Source organism: Pagrus pagrus (genome assembly GCF_965226575.1).
Source record: "Pagrus pagrus genome assembly, chromosome: 11".
Classification (NCBI taxonomy): Eukaryota; Metazoa; Chordata; class Actinopteri; order Spariformes; family Sparidae; genus Pagrus; species Pagrus pagrus.
The window spans coordinates 22,548,343-22,571,674 of record NC_140195.1 but is presented as its reverse complement, the minus strand read 5'-3'; the positions used below and the strand labels follow the sequence as shown (position 1 = coordinate 22,571,674).

The 23,332-nt window shown below is 41.8% G+C and overlaps 1 protein-coding gene across 2 annotated transcripts; it reads left to right on the top strand.

The window, feature by feature from the left end:
- The first annotated feature begins 11,879 nt into the window (after positions 1-11,879).
- Positions 11,880-21,837, top strand: xpc (xeroderma pigmentosum, complementation group C). Of its 2 annotated transcripts, none has more exons than XM_084367893.1 (14): positions 11,880-12,180; positions 13,985-14,278; positions 14,451-14,547; positions 14,672-14,756; positions 14,874-15,031; positions 15,180-15,300; positions 15,531-15,620; positions 15,991-16,860; positions 17,301-17,461; positions 18,080-18,161; positions 18,903-19,034; positions 19,274-19,443; positions 19,984-20,077; positions 20,280-21,837. In XM_084367893.1, exons 1-14 carry the CDS (start codon positions 12,063-12,065, stop codon positions 20,610-20,612), a joined length of 2,805 nt encoding a protein of 934 aa, XP_084224019.1. In that variant the 5' UTR covers positions 11,880-12,062; the 3' UTR covers positions 20,613-21,837. The 2 variants fall into 2 exon arrangements, with proteins under 2 accessions (XP_084224019.1, XP_084224020.1); XM_084367894.1 differs by lacking the exon at positions 20,280-21,837 and adding an exon at positions 19,834-19,870.
- The last annotated feature ends 1,495 nt before the right edge of the window (positions 21,838-23,332 follow it).

Below are 23,332 nucleotides of genomic sequence, written 5' to 3'. Positions count from 1 at the left end.
TTTTCTCGCTTCTGTGTGGTTTTTTATCTTCGCATTATCAAACTGGTCTTCCACTAACAATTGTTTGAATGTGAATGTATGAAAACATGGAGCCTCGCCAGCTAAAGGTTTTATTTTTCTCAGCTCAAGATGTGTGATTGCTGCATTGAAATAAAAAACTGTTAAAGGTCCCATATTGTATAAAATGAGATTATGTATTCTCTGACTATAAAGCAGGTCTAGTTACTATATAAATGCTGGGAAAGTATAAAACAATCAATCCGAGCAAGAAATGCACACAGCCCTTTTACAGAAACTGTGCCTTTAAACAAGCCGTCAGGACTTCCGTGAAATTGTGATGTCACAACTATCCAGTCCTTTCCTCTAAGCCACGCCCCCAGCACGCCATGGTTGCAAAAACACATGCAAAGCTGATGCTTAAAAGCAGTGGGTGGTGCCTGCACAGGCCTGTGAGAGCTGACCAATCAGAGCAGATTGGGTTTTTGGGGGAGGGAGGTCTTAAAGAACAGAGCGTTCAGACAGAGGGTGAATAACGGTGCTGAAGCAACACACAGTATGTGTTTTTTGAACAGTAAATCATGCCAACATTTTAGTAGACACACAAAATAAAACCTGACAATTAGCATAATAGGGAGCCTTTGAAATAAGCTGGTTAAGTAGTTATTCCTCACTCACAGTTTATATATTTTGAAGCGTACAACACACTTTTATTAAAATATATCTTTCAAATGGTTTGAACTGACCTTCCTCTCCTTCTCCGAGGATCACTTTGTAAGATGACTTACTTAAAGAGAGAAATCTGTAGACCATACACACTTTCTACTCCCTACTCTACTCAGGCGTGGGAGAATTTTTCTTTTACAGATGCAGAGAAATTAAAATTCCCATCATTTCCAGGTTGACTACTGTTTGATTACAGCTTTAAAATCTCAGTTATGCTTCAACGCTGCCTGATGCATCATCTTTACAGTACAGAGCGGCCCTTCTGCACATTATGGCCTTTTAACAACACTTGCCAATGCGTGTGCACAAACTAATAAGTCCTGTTCAGAGTCATTTACGTTTATAAACTCAAAACAGGAAATGTATGAAAATGAGAAACATAACCAGCCACGCTTTATACTGTACATATTTGATCCTGAGAGTGGCAGTCTCTCTTTTTTATTTGCCATCCGAGAGGCATGACTCTGGAGATGGCAATGTCTGTCAGTTGGTCTACCACTTTGGTCCAGACTGAAATATCTCAACACTACTTGATGGATTGCAATGAAATTTGGGGCAGACATTTATGTTCCCCAAAGGATGAAGCCTAATGACTTTGGTGATACCCTGACTTCTCCTCTTGCACCAGCAAGTCAAAGTTTTCACTTACACTGTGAAATATCTCAACATCTACTTGATGGATCGCCACAAACTTTTGCACAGACATTCATTGTTCCCCGACAACAAGTTCTCCAGATTAAACGACAAAAAAACGCAGTTTGCCCATGGCCTCTACAACAACACATAAAAGGGTTTTCTGATGTGACGTCCCTGTCAGCTGGATGACATTATTTGTCAGTGCCTTCCGAAACACTTACAAATCACTGTTTTGTAAAGTTGTCTATTTCTGCTTTGAGAAAACACATGCAAATAGACAAAACACACTCAAAACAACTTTAGAGATCAGCCACTCTACAGCACTTTAACATACCCATTTTCACCACATCACTAAAAGGCCCAGTGTGATGTTACAAAGAATTTGGAATGACTGTAGCTGCAGTTACATTTACAGCATTTACTCAATCTGATTAAAATCATTCTGATTAGAGATATTACTCAATGTTTACATAGATACTAAATAAAGGGATCCGATAAGATGTGTATTTACATGCCCCAAAAGTATTTAATCAGAATATACAGTAACTTGTTTGACAAGCACAAACTGATCCCGCCTGCTGTGAAGCATCTAATCTAACTGAAACATGACGGCAATCAATTGAGCACATTCTCGTAAATTAGTATACTTTTAACGATGGAGCAACAATTATTTAAGTAAAATTTCAACTTTTTATTACTTTGAGCTATATACATTGGAACATCTTGGTGAAAATGATGGGGCAACAACAGATACACTGATTATTAAAGTTTATACTTTATTGTTATCATACTTCTCCTAAGAACTGTATAGCTTTAGGTGATGAGGAAAAGGTCTTACAGTGGGGTTGTTGCGTTGTTTCTGTCCCTCCTGGAAACTCATTCACATCACCTAATGTTACCCATATGTGGTTAAAAATGAGTTAATACACTTATACCAACCAGAGAGAAACAATCTAATTCAGCGTTTCCATGGATATTCATCGCTAATATACTCCTCTGATCAGATTTAAAGGTTTACATCACTTCTTGAGATGGTAACACGAGGCATTTTTTTCTCTGATCTGGCTATAATGTCAGTTAATAGTGGAATATTGTGTCCATGTAAACACAGCAAGTGACTGATATCTTATCTGTGCAATGTTCCTCCTATTTGCACTTTATCTGTGAAGGGCACCCCAGCGTTTTGATATAATAAACCCGGGTGAAGGCCACTTCAGCATGTCTATTACTGCTCTTAAGTGATGTTTAAGATGTAAAAGAAATGGAATCTGTATGAAACCTTTCAGTGGTGCTGAATAGCTTATTTTTGTGTGCAGTTATGTAGTACAATAACTAAAGAAACTGCAGAGCCTCTCCATAGTTTCAAATCAAATCTGTTACAGCTTGTTCACCACTTCAGCACTGAACAGGTCAGAAGTCATTGTATATTTAATTTATTTGATAGCCTTGGTATTTGAAGGTTTAAAACAACGTCTGTGCATCAGTTATGAGGGTTAAAGTTACTGTGAAGGACCAAAACCCATTGAGGTATAAAATAACATGATGAGAGGCCACTCTCATCTGATCCTGTCTTCACACAGGATTTTCGCAGGCTTTGCCTTTTTTAAGCCTCTCCTCATCTTTATCAAACATTTTCTTTTCAGGACTGCCGGCACTGAAAAGAAATAAATTCTAGCAAAACCTTAATACTTGTTTTTGTTGATGGCGTAAACATGATACACTTTAAAGTGAGTGAAAAATATTGGTATCAGTTTCAGCCTTCAAAACCCAGACGAGTTGACCTGTAACCTCAGTTCCCCTCGCTTTCATCTCCCCCTCTCTGTTCACACTCGGATCAATAAACACCATTTGCAATAATCCTGTTTGCTGTAACCCTCCTCGGAGTACCAGATGGATGGGTTACCACGTTGCAATCCCTGCCAGAATCGCACAACATCCATGAATGATGATGAATGAATCCAGTCCGCCCACCGTGGTCATTATATAGCCCAAAATTAGTCATTAAGTTGGATGTCTGTATTTTTGTGTACAGTGTGTCTTTAGAGATGGACCGTCTGATACAAACTCATGTTGACTCTGTGAAAACATCCTGTTTCCGTTTGTACATTGAGATCCAAGAGTTGAGCTTAATGACTTTATCAGAGTTCATCATCATCATCATCATGACTTATTGCCACTTTAACAAATGTCAATGTAGATGTTTCAGAGACAAATGTCTCCATTTCCTTACGCAGTTCACTCCTGTTCAGTTTGGTCGGTAAAGGTTTGTTGATTTTTTGACTCATCTTGTTAAAAACTACATGAAAGTAGTATATTCCAACTGGGCAAGGTTTCAAAGAGCTGTGTCTCCATCATCATCGTGGCTTTTGGTCAGGAGTGGCCTCTCGCCTTTTTTCATCAAGAGTCCGTAGTCTTCTCGTATTTACAATGGATCCACAACAGACAAGGGGCAGCATATCACCAGAGAAACCACTAAACGTGGCTAACTGTATCCGCAATCAGCTAGTTAGCTCAGTTAGCCGTGCAGCTAGCGGTCCGAACTCAGAGCTCGGAGAGCATGTGCTGCACAGGTGCCTTGGACCAGGACGGGCGGGGCTAGCGGTATAGCATGCTAACTTCTGTAGATCTCTGCAACATTAATTTCTGAATGTTTTCAACTAAAATTCTTACACATGGCACCTTTAATGTTTTGACCCTCCGGCCTGTTGTTTCTAACTCTTCTGGGAGGTAACTCTAACCCACAGAGAGTTATTGCCCAACTTGACACTTCCCTCAGCTCTACAGATCATTTTTGTGTCTTTCATCTCATTGTTTTTGTTTCCAGCCTCCAATTTTACTGTTCTTGCTAGTGAAAAAGCTCTAAAAGAATACCATACCCTACCTTTTGAGCACCAAACATCAGACAAAAAAGGTTAGCGACTAGCTGAACAAAGTGGGGCATAAACCGTATTCACACGGCAGCCATTTTCCTCTGACATCAGGCTCCTGGTTTGGATGCTTGAATTTTGGAATAATGTTGCAAGTCATTGGGAATTTGACAAATTGTTAACATTTCACCACTTTTGGATTGATCAGCAACAGAAAAGATGATGGATACTGAAAATGTGGAGGGACATCGGGCCAATTCAAGGTAAAACAACATATTGCGTAACCCAACACTAACATTCAACCACCTCCTTACTAACATTACCGTTTGATTACATCCAGTACGTTTCACTGCCTGGCTTAAATAAATGAGTCCAGCGTGTACGTTGATATTTTAGAATCAATTTACACGTTTCTCGTATCATATTAGACTATCAAACAGTAATGTTAGCTAGGAAGTGGTTGAACGCTAGCGTTAGCTGGTGTCTAATGGAAGCAAATGTGTTATCAAATATGTTGTTTTACCTTGAAATAGTGATGTCCCTCCACATTCTTACTATTCATTGTCTTTTCAGTTGCTGATGATGCAGTGAAATGATATCGATTTGTAAGATTCCCTGTGTTGATAGGACTTGTAACCTGGAACACAGCAGTACGTCACTTGGGGCTTCCCACCCTGAGCGTGGTGTCAGAGGAAAATGGCCGCCGTGTGAGTATGGTCTATTAAGCAGCTAAAGAGCTGGATATTTCCCTCAGGAGTCACTGAAGACCACAGACAGCTAAAACAGAGTGAATATTGGACTATTAGTGGCCAGATACAAAACTGCAAATGAGTGCTAATGCTTGCTCCTTGTCTGCTGGATGTCTAATAACAAGTCCACTAAATCAACTTACAAAGTGATAAAATGTCAGTGTTGTTTTCACAGCTTGTGTCTGCTGACCTCAAGTGGCCACAACAATCTGTTATTGCAGGTTTAATAAATGACATACAGTACATAGGCCTATATGATATTATCTTCATAAAGTCAAAGCTTATGGAATTACTGAATAATCTAAACTCAGGTAATTACACAACTAGAACGTGATTAACACATCTTTTCAACTCTCACAAGAGAAGACATTATCAAGGACTCCGGTAACATGCCAGAAACCTATTCTGACCTGCCCTGCAGCATTTAAGCACTCTGAGGTGTTTTATTGGCCGACGTCCCACCTGTCTGGTATTGCGAGCATTTTAAAACAAACAGCACCACTTTTCCGAGTACGACTCGAGCCATGTGTGCTGTGTCACCTCTCAGTCTTTTTTATAGTCCCATCCATCTTCCCTTCACTCTATTTAACTCTAGTTTATTGAACTTTATTGAAGCAGGCAGTTCAGAACAAACCCATCTGACTTTAATGGCCTTGAGAGGAGCAAATGATCCTTAGCAGTTATTTTCACTTTTTAATTTTATTGTAATCAGGAACGAGGACCGGGGGAGGGCTGGGGCTGCTGCGCCGTCTCCTCTCTTCAGACACTTCGGTTTCTGTCTTTCTTTTGCATCTCCCCCTCCCTCAATCCATCCCCCCTTCTTTTTCTCACCCCTCTGTCCTTGCCTCTGTCTTTCATGTCTTGGCCCTTCTCTCTCCTTCTCTTCCTCTTCCTCTCTTGTGTCCTCTGTCACCTCCTTCACCTCCCCTTTTCCTCTCTTCTTCCTTCCCTCCCCTCTCTCCCCCTCTTTACCTCCTCACTCACCTCCCTTCTCTCTTCTCACCCCCTTCTTCTTCTACCATCAATCCTGTCTACCACCCCCGCCCGCCCAACGCTCCCACCTTCACCTCCTCCTCCTCCTCCTCCTCTGCCCGGCATGACGTGGGACCAGATCAAGGAACTGTGTTGCCGGGAGTAACGGGGATTGAGAGCGACGCGTTGGAATGCAACTCCAGCCGAGCCCCTGAGAACAGGAGGAGGAGGAGGACGAAGAGGAGGAGGAGGAGGTGGAGGAAGGGGAGATTGAGAGCAAGTATTTCCACTTCATCCCTGTGAAGTGTTCTCTCTCTTATCCTCTCTTTTTCTTGTCATTCTCTCCTCTTTCTGCTCCCCCCTTCTCTTGTCTTTCTTGTCTGAAAACATTTTGGACTGCTTCCCTCCTCGCTCACTGAAATGAGGCTGTTATGCTCCGTCTTTCTCCATCTTTTTGCAGCCCCGTCTCTCCTTATCTCCTCTCTGACTTTATTCACCTGTCTCCTCACTCATCTTTTACCTTCTACCACGTGCTTTAACTCGACTTGGCTTCACCCTCTCTTTATTTTCTCCACTTTCTTGCCTGACTTTGGGGGTTCGTGTTTATCGGCCGTCGGTCAGGCTGTGCAGCCAGCCGTCTGTTTGTCTGGCTGCTCGCAGTGTAAATGCCAGTGAAAGCGACAGGGGGAGAAGAGAGAGAGAGGGCAAACACACGGAGATGCAGATGGACACACACACACACACACGCATTGTCACACAGCTCCACACACACACACACACACACACACACACACACACACACTCTCTCTCTACTTTATCAGCAGAATGAAAGTGCTTTCTGGCGGTATTTGAATGAGACAGAAAAGAGCCCTATTCAGCCCCTGTGCCCGGCTTTTATTAACACTGCGCGTCACTGAGGCGACATAAGCCTCCCCTCCCTCACACCCTCTGTCTGTCTCCACACACACACTCACACACAAGCAGAGGGAGGTCTCCTGTTCAGGTATGATGATGCCCCCTCCTTGCTTTTTTTTTTTTTTTTTTCTTCTTCTCCTCCTGTCCCTTTTCTCTCATCCCTCTTTTTTTCATTGGCTCCTCCTCACTCAGGGGCTTTTGTTACCTCACCCCCTCCTCCTCCTCCTCCTTCTCTCCTTTTCCACCACACCTCCCTCCCTCCCTCCACTCTCACTCACTCTCTCTCTCTCTCTCTCTCTCTCTGTCTCTCTCTCTGCCGGTTTGCTTCTGCCGCTGAATGGAAATACGCACAGATGCGTAAAGGGGCGATCAAACTCCACATATCCACCGGCGGCAGCGGCAGCATCACCGACCCCCTTCTCTCAGGACAAGAGGACTGATCAGGGAACAGACTACTATTTTGGACAATTGCTCAGGCCTCAAGCAGAAGCGATCACAAGCCTGGAAGCCCACCTGTTTGAACCCTGTTTGCTCGGATCACCCGGCGGGGCTGAGGAGCTCCAGCAGCCCGGACGCAGAGAGGAGGGACCCGCGGTGTCCCTGCTCGGATGCTTGGATGCTCCCTTCTTCTTCTTCTTCTCCTTCTTTTTATGTTTTTTTTTTTTTTTTTTTTTTTTTTCTTTCACGAGCTGCTGTTTCTAGTCTGTGGCGATCCAGAAATAGCAGCAGCCAGTCTAGAGGTTGAGTGAGGGAGCGTCTGACGAGGTTTATTTGCGGTAGTTGTTGTTTTCAGGGGAGAATTTTTGCCCGTTTTGTCTGATTATTATTATTTATTTTGGGGTTTTTTTTGTGCGTGAGTCTCTCTCGTCATTTCTATTTCGAGTTTCCAGCTTTGATGCCACTTAGTCTGCTGGAGTCGTACTAATTAGCGCCTTGATTGACAGCTCGGTAATTGGATTTATTTCATATCCGCTCCTTGAAGTTGTGAAGCCTCTTAAGGAGCGACGGGAATGGTTTCTCAGGCTTTATTTCTGTAGAAAACAATAATAACATACCTGCTGCAGACTTGATGGGATACTGGGGGGAGTTTATGCAAATTCTAATGCAGCCACTTTTACCAAATTCTCAGTCCTTCTCCAAGTCATTCCAGGAGCTTTGGGGCCCAACAATGCAGGACAGAGCAGGGTCTTATGCCTTACAGGCAGAAGTGAGGGAATATTTTACATTTCATGACTCTTTTTTTACACAAAATGTTCTCCCTTACTGCAGAAATGTCCCTCTTAACGAGTCTCAATCTGTTCTATAATCTACTTTTATAAATCTTGTGATTCAGGAATATTCCAGAGAAAAAGCGTCCATGTGTGGCAGAGGGAGGAGGATGTCCACGCTCATGATTAAAGGAAAGCAAGTTTTTTGTCCTGTGAAATATGTGAAATCACCGCTCTCCCTGTCAGGTGTTTAAAAATGAGTTTGATTTAAAAAAAAAAAAAAAAAAAGAAAGAAAGAAAGAAAGAAAGAAAAAAAAAACTGTTAATCTGGATGAGTTTGCAGCATGTGGTGGACAACAGGTGCCACAGAGCCCGTTGGTGGAGCAAATTATTTAAAGGAAGTTCATTTTTAATTCAATCCTAACAACTAGACTTACACTGGAACAAAATGTAAAGTTGCAGCTGAAGAGGACAATCATGTTCGAACTGGAACGACTTTATAAAAAAAAAATACTCTGACACTAGCTTTAAAGTTTAGAATATGTGCAGAGCTTATCTAGACAGTGCACGCCTCAAAATAAATTGGACTAAAATCCATTTATAAATGATGATTCTTTTGCATTTTCGACAAACTTTGTAACATTTCTTGTCTTTAGCTGTCCGTATGAGTGTTTCATTTCCTTTCTTTTATTTTGAAGGTCTAGACATCCACCAGGGGCACAGGTATGTGGACTATAGATGACAGCACTTGTTCTACTGTGTGTTATCTGTTCCCTATGAAAAACTAAAGGCAGATAAAGTGATGTAGTAGCGATATAGAAGTATGTGTACACAGGGCAAAATGACGGACCTGTGCTGTAACCCACCATCCAAACAGGGACTTTCGGTGACTGCACCATCTAAAAGACTAGAATAAGACGGTTAACAAATTCAAAAATCCTGCACATCATTTGTACATTGTATACCAGGATAGTTCAGTCTGATCATCAAGAGCCGACAGCTGCACAGTTGGAAATCCAGCTGCCCTCGAGATGACAATGTAGGGATACAAAGCCCATTTCTGTTCTTTCTGTGTGGATGTCACACCTGTTGCCACACCTCAACACCGGCTGGCATCACCCACCCGTCATGATGCTCGTGCTTTTTCCCTCTGACTCACACAATGTGTTCTCTGGTCAGTCTGTTGATCGGTCCTTCGGTCCAGTATGAAGCTGTATTCCCAGTGTTCCCAGGATACCCAGTATACGGTGTCGTCTTCTATATGCACTCTGTCTTCATCTCTTCACCTGCTGTTACCCTGTTTTCCAGTTTTGCAGGCCCTCAGGGATTTTATCTCAATGTCTTTCCATCTATCATCTGATTCTGTGTGTGTGTCTGTGCATGTGTGTGTGTGTCCTTGCTCTCAAAATCCAGTCTTCCCAATGCCCAGTGCGCTGTATGGCTTTTTATTCCTATCTGACTGTACTGATGGTTCATATAGGGATGGAAGCCATGCACCGCGCTGGGAGCACAGCGCACTAGACCATGGACTCAAGCCCTGTCACCTCACATACACACACACTTACACTTACACACACACACACACACACACACACACACACACTACTATCAACTATATGTATAAAAACACTCTCAAGAGCCCACATGCTCACAGGAGGCAATAAATGCATGCACACATGCAGGAGACCGTGAAGCGAAAACCTGTCACACAGTCACACGGAAATATGGATGCACATGCACTGCACACATAAACATACATTCATTTATGCGTATGCATGCAATAGGTGTGCATATGTGTGGTGAATGCTTTATACACACACACAAACACACACACACACACACTGAGGACAGAAATGGTCCCCTTGGTCCCATCAGGCCCCAACTGCAGTGAGTCAGTCTGAAGCTGTCTGACTGTATCAGCTGACAGACGGCTCTCTGAAGTGAAACACGCACATCTGCCACAGAATCCCAACGTGATCGATACGGATCACATCAAAGCAAAATGAAAATTAAATTGAACTGAAATAAACAGAATTGATTCAGATTCAAGAGGCAGAACTCGTTTCACACAGCCCCCTGTGCAGGATGACAAAATAAAAGAATTCATTCAGTCACGGTCTTTTAATTCATTCTTATTCAGGGTCCCAGTGGGATGGAGAGAGTATCCCAGCATGCACTGGGTGGAAGGAAATGGCTGACACACAGAGAGAAGACTACAGCCACATTCTCACGTCTGAGTCCTTATTGTGAGGAAACCTACGCCAATGCGATGTGAATCAAATTGAAAATCGTTTTGTTAGTGAGGTGAGGCTGACACATTGTGATGCTCCAGTTAGAAAAGCCTCAAAACAAAACAATATATTCATTATACCTTCATAACAGAGCAGAATCACATCAGTGTAGAGGCTTGTCACAGCAGCAAAGGACACATTTTCCATGGAAAATGAAGAGAAAGACTGGAACAAAACAACAAAATGAAACATCACACTTCTGTCATGGTGTGAAATGGCCGTAAAATAGAATTGAAATAGAAATAGAGACTTAAATCTGTTACATCAGATGATCTGAAATAGGTGAAAACCTACAGCAACTAATCTGTTTGTGACTACTTATGGCTACTAAGCCAAGTGATTTTGCCTGCCAATGTTGGCTAATGGTCTCATGTGCACACTATGGATCCATTCACCATCATACTACACATACACATTCATATTACAACAGAATCAGTGCCACAAATCCCTGATATATGACTAATATGAGGTCCTCATAAGTACTTTTGTCTAAACTGGACTGTGGCTCTGACCTTCAGTAAAGGACTCTACTGGTGGTTTTATATTGCTTTAGGTAAAGTGTACACCACACTAAATATGGCAACACCATTTTTCAAACCGTACCATCGCAAAGAACTGAATATTTTTCAACCTTCCACTCTTCCCACATTTAAGGCTCCATTCAAGCCTTCAGTGGGGTGTGAATATATTTTCCTGAAATCCTGACATTTTCTTCAGGTAATCCATCACATTGAACATTAGGTCCATTTTATCTATGGCAAAAACACATTATGATAAAGATGTATTATCATAATGTGGTCATGCAGGAGACTGATTTTTAAAAAGGTGGGCTTAAATCAGTAAAATGGCCTGTTCAGGTGCTCAAAGGAAACTACAAAACTGAGTTTATTGCATATGCTTAAAATGGTTAGCAGGAATGGTAGACGATTAGTGCTAAATCAGATGAAATGTGCAAAATCTTTCAACGGCCTTTGATGCCTGCTGGCTTTGGCAATGTGGATGTATAGACAGTTTTGTTATTGTCGGACTAATCTTGTATGCATCTGTCTGAGTGCTTCAGAAATAAAAACAAACCTATTGTTGCCAGACAGTTGTGTAACCGCCCACCATGACTGTCTCTTTTCATGAAACCCCATGAATGTAGTTATTAATGTGTCACTGCAAAAACTGTAACAGCTCAAGATGACATTTTTAATATCTGGAGTGTGTGGAGCTGGAACAGAGACAATGGCTTCCTCGGTGGCACGCCACACCTCGCATATAGCACAACACCGCCGCTCAGTGTCCAAAGTATGGTATTACATCGCTCAAGAACACGCCACACAATATGTGTAAGGCTGCCCTTCAGTTAAGAAAGCGGCAGAGACAAGAAAGAAAGTTTGTGTGCGTGTCAAAATGAAAATACAGATGTTGGGGGTTTAAGAAGGTACATTGTGCCGCTTGGCGCTACTGCAATTAGCGGCGGAGAAGAAGACGAAGGAGCGGACGTGACGTCAGAGTCCTGCCCACCAAAACAACCGGAGTGCAGTCTCTTGTGTTATGAAAGCTGCTGAGTGAAATGTTGAATAACTGCAGTTTCCTCGCCTTTACACAACACCATGTGCAGAGCTGAGGGACTTCCGCCGGTCTAGTTTTGCCAAACAATATTTAAAGAAATACATTTTGCTTTGTAAAAGTTTGAGGAAGGGACAGAAAGGCGACATGGCGAAGCGGAGAGAGTGTGCAGTGACTGAGGCCGACAGCGTTACAAAGAAACTGAAGCAGGTGCTGAAGGAGAAGAGCAGCGGGGCGAAAGCTAGAGGGAAGAAGAAGGATGCAGGTATGAAAAGTCCTGCTATTTACTGAGAAATTCATTGCTAATAAATTATTTTCCTCCCTTTTTGCTGCAAATGATGTGTTTGCCTCCAGAAATGAATAGGAAACCCACATTTAGCTTGCTAACTAGTGCAGTAGTGACTATGTTTATGTGACTGAGTAACTCCGAGTTTGTGGATAATATAAAGTTACTTGATTTGAATAAGAATACACTTTATATCTCCTTCTAAATGCATTCTGTTAGATTGTTAGTATATGACTGTAACGCTAAGATCAATATAGACTGGAGTTATCACATGAAATCATGGAGCCTACACTGTCATTATAATTTATGTTGGTTGTGTTGGTTCAGTGATACAGATCAATGACTGTAACATCGGCTACAAACTGATATATTTTCCCAATATATTTATAAATTGTGACAAAACATAGTTTAATTCAATACATTTTTTTGTTGTAACCTGTCATACAAAAGCTGTCATCAGACAAAAGTCTTCACATATGCTAAAACACAACCCCTTGTTTTTTAACCACACATTTTTGGGAATAATTCATTTGGACACAACATTTTGTGAGATAATAACATTTACGAGTATATTATCATAAAACTTTTCTAACAGTTCAGCCCTAAAGAGCAATGATTCATTTGGAGAGAATTCACCAATCTTATTAAGACCTCATCATGTGGCGTTCATCTTTGTAAATTGCTTTAACGGTGGAAAATGCACACATTTTCAGTGTCGTTTCAGTTGTGTTCATACATACATACGGCTTGTTTTGTTATTGTTTCCGCCAAATACACACTTTTCATGCAACCAGAGTGCAGGTGCATGTACGGGTGATGTGCCAGGTCACTGGAGTGGATCTGCTGGCACAGATACACATCTGTGCTCCACTTCATCAAAACATGAACCATGTTTTGTTTTTTACTTTCAGTAAGCTTGAGACCAAAGGACTATTTCTGTCCTGAGTGTGTGTCTGTTTAAATCATGCACCTTAATTTGCATCAATCTCATCCATCAGTGACTGCGTGTTACATTAGTGTATCTTAATCCAGCTGGTCTGTCTGCCTCTCTCACTTTGCTTGTATGTCTTAATTCAAGTACTTCTGTATCCGTCTCTCTGCTCTTGTCACATTTTTTGAATGCACATTAGGCTAAGCTGTACTTAATTCAGAAAGTCTAGCAGCAGCGGCGGCATTATGCAAATATGCTCTTTCTATTGTGTCTGAGCTGCAGCATTATTGATACCAAGCTGCATGCTCAACAAATGAGGCTATGGTTGAGATGATCGGTAGCCTGCCTTTCATGTCTTATGACAAGTGATTCATTAACTATGATTCTCATAAACCGCTCTGCTTCTTTTTGTGAAGGGGACCTCAACAACCACCACTGTTCTGTTTGATTTCTTTTTATTAGTGTTTACTTATCTTTGGCTTTTAATCTAGAAAACGATCTTTGATCCTGTGACCTCTCGCCAGAAACTCTAAAGCTTGAGCTCCATCTTGTATGGACTAAAAACAGCACCACTTCACTATTTCTAAACACATTTCTTCTTGAGTGTTTCCCCAGGGCTCACAATATAAAACGGCAAGATAGTCTGTGATGGGGATCGTGCTTGTTTAGGCTGATTAAACTTCTGGTTTGCATTAATATGGTTGAGCTTCATTGATTCTAAATATAGCAGCTTTAAATTATAACAGTTTAGACTGTAAGAGGCCAAAAGTGACAAGTATAAGGATGCAAATGAAACTACCGTCTTTTTACTCACAGCAGCTTTAAACCATTTCCCTCCATCTGTCCCTCCAGGTAATGGCATGACAGGGGAAGAGGAGAAGCTTGAGAGGAAGGTCAAACCCAAACCACGGTCCTCCAAAAAACAAGCAACGTCCACAACAGCCACTACTGTCAAAGCCAGTAAATACTTCCAGTCACCAGTGAAGGAGGAGAAGACTGATAGTGAGGATGACTTTGACATGGTGACCTCACCACCACCTACGGTTAGAGTGAACGCCAAGAAAACAGAGAAAGAAGAGGAAAAAGAAGAAGAAGAGGAGGAGGACAGTGAGGAGGATGACGATGATGATTGGGAGGAAGTGGAAGGTAAGTGACAGATTAGTAGAAAACAGCGCAATGTATTGTTGTTATTATTATTATTATTTAATTGCAAAGTGAGAAAGTGGGAGAATATTGTTTTTATAAGGGGCATAGCATGTTTGGAGGAAAGAGGCAAACGAAAGTGACAAAATCATTGAGTGTGTGTTGTGCTGATCAGAGCTGGAGGAGCCGCTGGGTCCAGTTGGACCACCAGAACCCATACTGCCCTCTCAGTCAGTTGAGATAGAGATCGAGACCCCAGAAGTCAGAAAAAGGTAAGTGGATGTTTGTGCATGTTTATATACTGAAGATACATATGAAAGATTATTTTTCAAAAGTGTTACTTATTATTTTATTTGTATTACTTAACTCTAATAATCATAATTTCGTACTGGCCAGGCAAAAGAGGAAGGCGGAGTTTGAGTCATATCTGAGACGGATGATGAACCGATACCAGAAGGACCTGCTAATAGACACACACAAGGTGAAAACACACAGATTGTACCCAGCCGTTCACTTTAACGCTCTTTCCGAATCCTGTCTGATTTGAAGTCACCACTGTGGGATTTCAGTCATTACAAACCTCTTATTGGTCTCTCAGGTCCACCTCATGTGCTTGATAGCTGGTGGGATGTTCCGCAACCGTCTGTGCAGTGAACCAGACCTGCTGGCCATCACTCTGTCACTGCTGCCCGCCCACTACGGCATGGTCGCCAAGGAACGCATCGACCAAAACTACCTCTCCGGACTGCTCAAATGGTGTGTGCTTGTAAAATATGAAATCTGACTTGTTTAGTGGTGCCTGAAGCTCCAGAGTCACTAATCTCAACTCATCAGTTATGATTAACTAGGTGTAAGCACCACTGTTTTTTTTATTTCCGTTTTTCTCTCTCTTCTTCCCTTCTAGGTTTAGAGCAACGTTCACGCTCAACCCCAGTCTTCCCTATGAGGAGCGTCAGGAGCCCCGCGGCCTGCTGGAGAGACGGCTGGCCAGCCTGTCAGCCAGAAACCACCAGGAAATGACTCATGTTGGTATTTTGGCACAAAACTAGTACATTTCATAAAGTAAAATGCAGTGTTTGAGTTTCAAAGGTTGAATAAAGTGAATGAAATAACTGCAGATTTAAATTAGCTCTAAGATAACTCTGGTACAATGCATCAAATGGCCACATTTATGTTTAATATTGTACAAAGTCCCTCTATAAATTGAATATATAAAATAATTCACACACTCCTGTGTGTTTTGTGTTTCCTGCAGCTGTTCCTGTTGGTCCTGAGGTCTCTTCAGCTCTTCTGCCGATTGGTTCTTTCTTTGCAGGCGATTCCTTTCAAACCTCCTTCAGCCAAGGTATACTGACAATCTGTTACTGAGCCCTTTAGAGGATGCTGATATAATTGCAGCAGCCACACTGTCAAAGGCTGAACTCTGTACAAATGTGATTCATACAGCATTATGGTTTAATGGTTCAATATTTACCCTTTGGTACACCTGGAATGGATATCAGTGGTCTACACTCTTCAGAAGTTATGTCTGTTAAAATGTTTCAACAGTTTAATTTCACTTTAAAAAAGCTGATCAGTGGAGGGACAAAAATAACCTCTCTACAAACTATTGCCTCTTCTTATATCTTCGTCACAGACTGATTACACATTATTTAATTGGCTCGTATTTGTGTTCTTATACACGTAATCTAATTTGCTTTTTGTCCTTTCTCCAGGGCAAAGGGGCAAAAACATCTGCTGGTGCTGGAAAGAGCAACACAAGCCAGGATACCTCCAAGACCAGCTCCCCTGAGCAGAAGGTCTCTCCTGGCACCAAGAGACCGGCAGGAGGAGGGAAAACCAAAGGAGAAAGAGGAGGAAAGAAAGCAAAGAGGAGTGAAATAAAGGAGGAGGATGCCAAGGAAGAGGAGAAGACTATAACATCAGGAGGGCAGAGGCCAAAGAACTCAAAACGCCGCAGCATTGCCTCAAAAGTCAGCTACAAGGAGGAGAGCAACAGTGACGGGGAGGGGCTTAGCGATGAGGAAGAATTTCAGGTGACCAGTGATGAGGAGGACAGTGCGGATTCAGAGAGTGGGGCTAAATCAACAAAGAAGAAGGGAAAAGGGAAGAGTAAAGCCAAAGAGACCAAGAGCAAGAACACCGCAGCTCCAAAGAGAAGGAGTGGTGGAGCGAAAAAACAGGTAAAAGAGGAGGAAGAGGAGTGGGAGGATGAGGAGGAACAAGAAGATGAGGGAGAAGGAACGACGAGCAATGGAACAAAGCGAAGGAGTGGGAAAAAGAAGCAGGGACCTGGAGCGGATGAGTGGTTGGAGGTGTATCTGGACAAAAGTTCTTCCTGGGTTTGCGTGGATGTGGAGCACGGCGTTGGGATGCCTCACCTCTGCTCCCAGAATGCAACAGCGCCGCTGACGTATGTGGTGTCGGTGGACGGGGACGGATTTTTGAAGGACCTGGGAAGGAAGTACGACCCCACCTGGATGACGTCGTCCAGGAAGAGGCGGGTGGATGAAGAATGGTGGGAGGAAACACTCGAGCCTTTTCTGGGACCCGAGTACGACAGGGACCTACAAGAGGACAAGGAGGTGAGACAGACAGACATGTAGTCATGCAGACAGACAGGCTGACTGGACAAAAGAGACAGATCTAAAGACATACACATACATTCAACCTCCAACACATCTCAAGCACACAGAAACTTATTTATTACTCTAATTTTTTAATTTTTTAGAGATACATTCTTTTTTTTTCATAGGTGGTGCAATAATCACAGAGAATATTGTGTATTTTATTGTGTCTTATGCAGTTCTGGACCAACAAATGGATGAGATCAGAGTATAGTCTGATCCAAAGCATGAAAACATTTGATCTCTTTGCCTACTGAAGTGAAAACTTGAGCTCAATTCAGTTTCTAAAAGATCTCTCTTTGTGCACAAAGACCTTCATATTCTCTAAACTGGTTCAACATGATACATTTAATACCAAACATCTTCTCTCTGTATTTTCCCCATATTTGGCCTCCTAGCTCCAGAACAAGCTGCTGAACAAACCGCTGCCCATCTCAGTCGGGGAGTATAAGAACCACCCACTGTACGCCTTAAAGAGACACCTGCTGAAATATGAAGCTGTCTACCCCTCAACAGCCACTGTACTGGGATACTGCAGGGGCGAGCCGGTGTACTCCAGGTCAGTAGTAAAACAATATACATTTAAGTCGATAACTTAACGCTGCATGACACGCTATGTAGATTCTAATCTGGGAATTCTGATTTGTAAAAGACTATGAAAGGGAAAGTGGCAGACCTCTTATTTGTAGTGAAGTCAGTGGCTGTGTATTTTATTTTACGGGTTGAGAAAAAAGCATCTGAATGTTGCATGAGTTTTGATCTTTGGGAGGTTAGATCAGCTCATTGTGTGATTCATTGGCTGCGTGCGCTGGGACATCAGCTCAATCGGGACACAGCTAATGTCGACCTGTTTTGAGCATCAGTGTCCACCTGATGGTGCTGTTTGATTACAGATAACGTCTTGTGCTTGAAGCCGTTGTATCCATCTGCGGATATTGATCAGCTAGCTGTGAATTCCATCTACCTTTGTTGTTGATGGTTGATGTTTGTTAGGCGCTGTTCACACTTAATGAAATGAATCAAAAGACATCTTTAAATACAACCAAAAGACAGTGAGTCTGTGCTGGGCTAAAGCCAAGAGCAGAACATTACATTCTTGAACAAACAAGAATTTCTGCATGATAAATAAAACAATTTCTCGTTATTCTTATTATGTGTAAATCTTCTCTCTATTCAGGGATTGTGTGCACACCCTCCACTCCAAAGACACGTGGCTGAAAGAAGCACGAACTGTCAGACTAGGAGAGGAACCATACAAGGTGAGAGAGAATACAACTCTCAAATGTCTTATTTGTTTCTCTTGTTTTTTTCCCTCTTCCATCCACCTTCTCTTCTTATAGTTTGCGTCTGTGTTGGCTTTCATTCCCTTCAAACTCAATCTCCTCTAGACTCTGCTGACAGTTTTGATTTACATGATTCGTTGACTTGACAAAAAAAGAGGAACAACTTCATGATGTTCACCACAGAATGAAAACTTGGTTACAATCTACTCATTTAAATGTAAATAAAGCACCACTCCTCCATCATAGATTTCCTCCTAATATTAAACTGGATGAGGTTTTGTTGATTTGAGCTGTAAAAAATGACAATCGACGTCCAATGTATAATTTGTAGGCAAACAATTGCATTGAGAGTTCAACAGAGCAGGTTTTACATCACTGTGTAGCGTATTATTTAGTTTTGAGAGGAAACGTACTTGTTTTTCTGCATTGTAGACAGATTTTCAGACAAGCAACTCATGATATGCAGCACTTCCCTCTGATGGTCAAATATATTCTCTGTCACACGGATCAGATAGTTCTTTTGCATATCGTTCAATCTTTATAGCAGGGCACAGTTATCATTGCCTCTGGATCTAAAACTTGATAAAAACTGTTTTTGTGAGCCATGCAAAACCAGCTACACACTGAACAACATAACATTCAAATCACTGTGTTCGGTTGTTGTATGATTTGAACTGAGTAGATGATAAGACATGCCTCTGTGCTGCTTTCTTTCAGATGGTGAAGGGCTTCTCTAATCGTTCCCGTAAGGCCAGGATGGCGTCTGAGGCAAAGAATGAGAATGACCTGGCTCTGTTTGGAGAATGGCAGACTGAAGACTACCAGCCACCTTTAGCTGTGGATGGGAAGGTAACTGTCTTATAACTGTAAGGAATCGAGGTCACTGTGGTGGCAAATATTAGGATGCAGCAGACAAAATGGAACACATATTTCATAAACGACCAATAATTTAAGAAGAAACTGTGAATGCGTGTTAAGGAATCAGAGGTGACAAATAGTCACTCATGCACATCACATCAAGTTACCAAAGCTGAAAGTTTTCCAACAGGTTTTTTTTTTTACATGTTTTCTGTGTCTGTTTCCTTCAGGTTCCCCGTAACGACTACGGAAACGTCTACCTCTTTAAGCCCTGTATGTTGCCGGTGGGTTGTGTTCACCTCAAGCTGCCCAACCTGCACCGCGTGGCCAGGAAGCTAGACCTCGACGCCGCCCCCGCAGTTACAGGCTTTGACTTCCATGGAGGATACTCACACGCTGTGTAAGACAACACGATTTGAACCCCCAGCTGGGAAGGGATCAGTTAAACACAAGGAAGTAGACGAATGTCATCAGTACAGAAGCCTGTCAGTGGCTTTTGTCTCTTAATAGCTGCACTGTATTCATTGTGTCTGAATTTTTTTTTTTTATGCAAATAGTAGTTTATTGTTGACTATGGCTTTTAATGCTTAATTTTTTTATATCAAAGCTACAACAGTTGCTCACTAATTTCAGCTTTACTGTTCTTAAATAAGTACGTTACACATATTGTCAGAAAACTTCTGATACAGTTCCAGTCGATTTGTTTTATCTTTTTTTGCTGTTACTATAGTTCTGTTAGGTACTCAGGAAAATCCCTTTTGTCGTTCTTTCTATTTGTTCTGTTGCATAGTTTGGTGTGAATATTCAAAATGATCAAACACCTCAAAGTAAGTCTATAGTTACCTCAACTACTACTAAGAAAGTCCGAAAATCAAAGCAGTGGTTATAAAAACATGTTGAATTCATGGAAAAAAATAATATTTTTTTCACTTTGTTTCAGGACTGACGGATACATTGTGTGTGAGGAGCATGAGGAGATTCTCCGAGCGGCCTGGGTGGAAGATCAAGAGCTTCAGAAACAGAAGGAGAGAGAGGTGTGTGTGTGTGTGTGTGTGTGTGTGTGTGTGTGTGTGTGTGTGTTTTTTAACTCGTTCAATGACATGCATGACTGATTAATCAAAAAGGTCAGAGCATAAGTTATCATGAATCGGCCAACTTTCAAGTTAAAGCAAAACCAGTTTTTAAAACCTGCTGGGCACCAACACAACGCAACACCTTTTCTTCACTTCTTTCCAGAAAAGAGAAAAGAGGGCAACCTCTAACTGGACTCTGCTGGTGAAGGGGCTGCTGATCAGAGAGCGGCTTAAACAGCGCTACGGCAAGAAGAACCAGGGTTTGGGCAGCCTCGCTCAAGGAGAGGGGACTGGTGGGCTTTCGTCTGACGAGGAGGCGGTTGAGGGTGGAAGTCCTGGAGCTAAGACTGCCTCTGAAACTCTGGCCATGTCCTGGCCCCAGAACAGACAAGCCGAGGAGCACGGAGGGGGCGTCAGTGGACTGAAGAAGAAGACGACAACAAAACGGGAAAAGAAAGGACAAGAGAAACATATGTTCCCCTTTGAGAAAGTGTGATGTCGACTATCCAAAACCACACTACGGCTGATTACACTCTGCTCTCAAAAAAGCACTTAACTGACTGCTCCTGATATTTGCTTTGGAAGATGTTCATATACCATGAAAGTAGGATAAAGTGTGTCTCGGGTGGAACAGATTTGAAATCAATTTTGCTAGTTACACTGGAACCTTTGAGTGTAACACTATAAGCAGGAGAGGAAGACTGAAAGAAGGAAGAAAAAAAAGGGGAATTGCCCTGAAGATTGACCTGTCTCTTCCAGTCGTGGTGATTGATGCATTAAACCTGCTCTGTCACCATCAGCTCATATGCTGTTTAGTCAGCTTTTTGTATAAGAGCTCAACAGAGATTCAGTACATGGCCAAGACATGTTGACACACGTACCCTTGTGCAGAACAGACCCAAGTTAGAGAGAACAAACTCTATATGAATGTGAGATCAGGGAAGTGTCCTTACAGTTTCATATATGTGTAAACGTGACTTAAAGACACACTGCTGGACTCCTGTGACACGTTCAGCCCTCTTGCAAGTATTAAATCTGCTGAATGCTCCAGACCTCGACCAGTTCAGTGCTGGTTTGAGCCTGCTGGTCATGCTTTCCTTTTCAGTTCAGCACACAGAACAGCATGCACAGCTCTTGTTGACTTGAACTGATGGATTGTGTCATGAGTAAACACCCCATGTATAAACAACACTACAAACAATAGAGCTAATAAACATATTTCCCATGGCGTGTAGTGGCCAAATGGACAAGGAAAACTGCCAGCACTTAAAACGCTGTGATCTCCCATACCCGCTACTGTCTCATTTCATCCCATTCCTTTAAAGCAGGTTTCCTTGACTGGACATTGTGACTGGCTCGACTGTTCAACATGTAACCTGACACCATGAAAAAAGAAACTTGTACTGATGTTGTTAAGTGAAAACTTTGTATCTCCTAGTTGTCACATTTTCAACAAACAGCCTTGTTTTGTAGCTACGGAGCTGTGTTGAGTCGATTGCGACAGTTTTGGGTATTAAATGTTGAGGTTAACACGAAAAATCACTAAACTGCAGATAAGAAGTTACCAATTGATTCCTCACTCACATTCTTGCTGTATTCTGTCACAGTCTATCTATTTCACATTTATGTCTGTAGACGTGTTAAGATGATCGCTGTAGTTAAGATGGTAAACAATTTGTATGAAACATATTTTCGTAAAGTAAAAAACAAAGCAACCTAAATTAATGTTGCAGTCTATCTTTTTAAGTACTTTTTGCTATCTGTGTTTGCTTTTGCTACATTTATTGGACTTCTTATAAAACACAATTTTAGAATGATCAAATCGAGCATAAGAAATAGTAAAAATCTTGCTTTCAAATTTTCCAAGTGTCCGAATCATCAACAGTCACAGGTTCAGAACAAATATAATGTTCAGCAGGGCTTTAATTCTCTTTGCTTTCACATTTCCTTCCTCATTTGACCATGAGGGGATTTTTGAATGAAGGCCACCAAAACAGATTACCCAGTGTTCTTAGCAGGAGTCAATGACGCACACAACCAGTTTTCCAAACATAATTTCCATCTACTACTTTAATACTGGCAGCAACGTGTGTCTGTGTGTGTGTGTGTGTGTGTGTGTGTGTGTGTGTTGGTACATCTGCATGTTTATCTTACCTTCAAAAAAACAATCATGCTACATGAAGTCTTATTGATTTCTGACTAGGTTTGAACATGTCAAGTAAATTTCACAGGCATTCCTTACACTGAAAATCCACAAATAATATTTTGAATATTTTTTTTTATATGTATTTGTGCATCAGTAAAAAGTGACAGAACTGTTGTGAACTTTGCATTAGATGCTGATGCATCTTCCTCCTCAGAAATTCAAGACCAATTACCAGTGCATTAACCCAAGGGGCTCGACCCTCTGCTTCTCTCATGCATAGAGAGGGTAATGCATTGTTTATAAAGCTATCGGTCCTATATCTTGTGAGCTGAAGCACTTTGAGTTTCCATCCAGTTGTAGAGCTGCAGGACATACAGTTACAGTCCAACCTGGGCAAATTATGGGCAAGGGAAACTACAGCAGGAGCAGTTTAGACCTGCAGATTTTTGATATCATGTCTAAAATGTTGAAGTTTCTTTAAGAAATTTACACTAACCCACATGTGAGGTAATGATGTTACACTGCATTAAGGCTTTGTTGAAGTAAACATCTTTCAGCATCATACTGGGCTGAAGATGTGTTTGTGATGCTGTTTACCTGAGAGCCTAAACACAAATCATGGTCCAACTGTGCCATGGACTACCTGGTCAAAGAACCAGTTTGTTATAAGGGTTAAACTAGCCAAAAAGTAACTATTCTATAACACTGGCAAATACATTGTTTTATAGAGAGTTTAAAAAACATAACCACTGACTATAGGAGGACTAAAACCTCTGCAGCCCTCAAAATGTGGTTGTTAAAGGGATTTTGGGTGTGCCATTTTAGGAAGAGAAAATGTTGCAACATTCATACGATGATGAAATATAATGGGATGTCTGTAGTGTGGGGAAATGGCATTGGGGAAGAAGAGACTTTGCAAACATTTTTCCTTCTGTTTTTTGCCATTTAGACGTGTGTATGCATACAGTACACGGAGAAGTAAGAATGGCCATAAAGTGATTTAAAAACCTGACAGTCTGCAACTAATTTGGTAAACTGGTTGTTTTAAGGTGAAATGCACATGAAATGAA

Coding starts and splice junctions, on each gene's coding strand:
- xpc (XM_084367893.1), top strand. CDS start 12,063: ATGGCGAAGCGGAGAGAGTGTGCAGTGACTGAGGCCGACAGCGTTACA. Junction 14,279..14,450: donor TGATTGGGAGGAAGTGGAAG/GTAAGTGACAGA, acceptor TGTGCTGATCAG/AGCTGGAGGAGCCGCTGGGT. Junction 19,444..19,983: donor GGAGGATACTCACACGCTGT/GTAAGACAACAC, acceptor ACTTTGTTTCAG/GACTGACGGATACATTGTGT.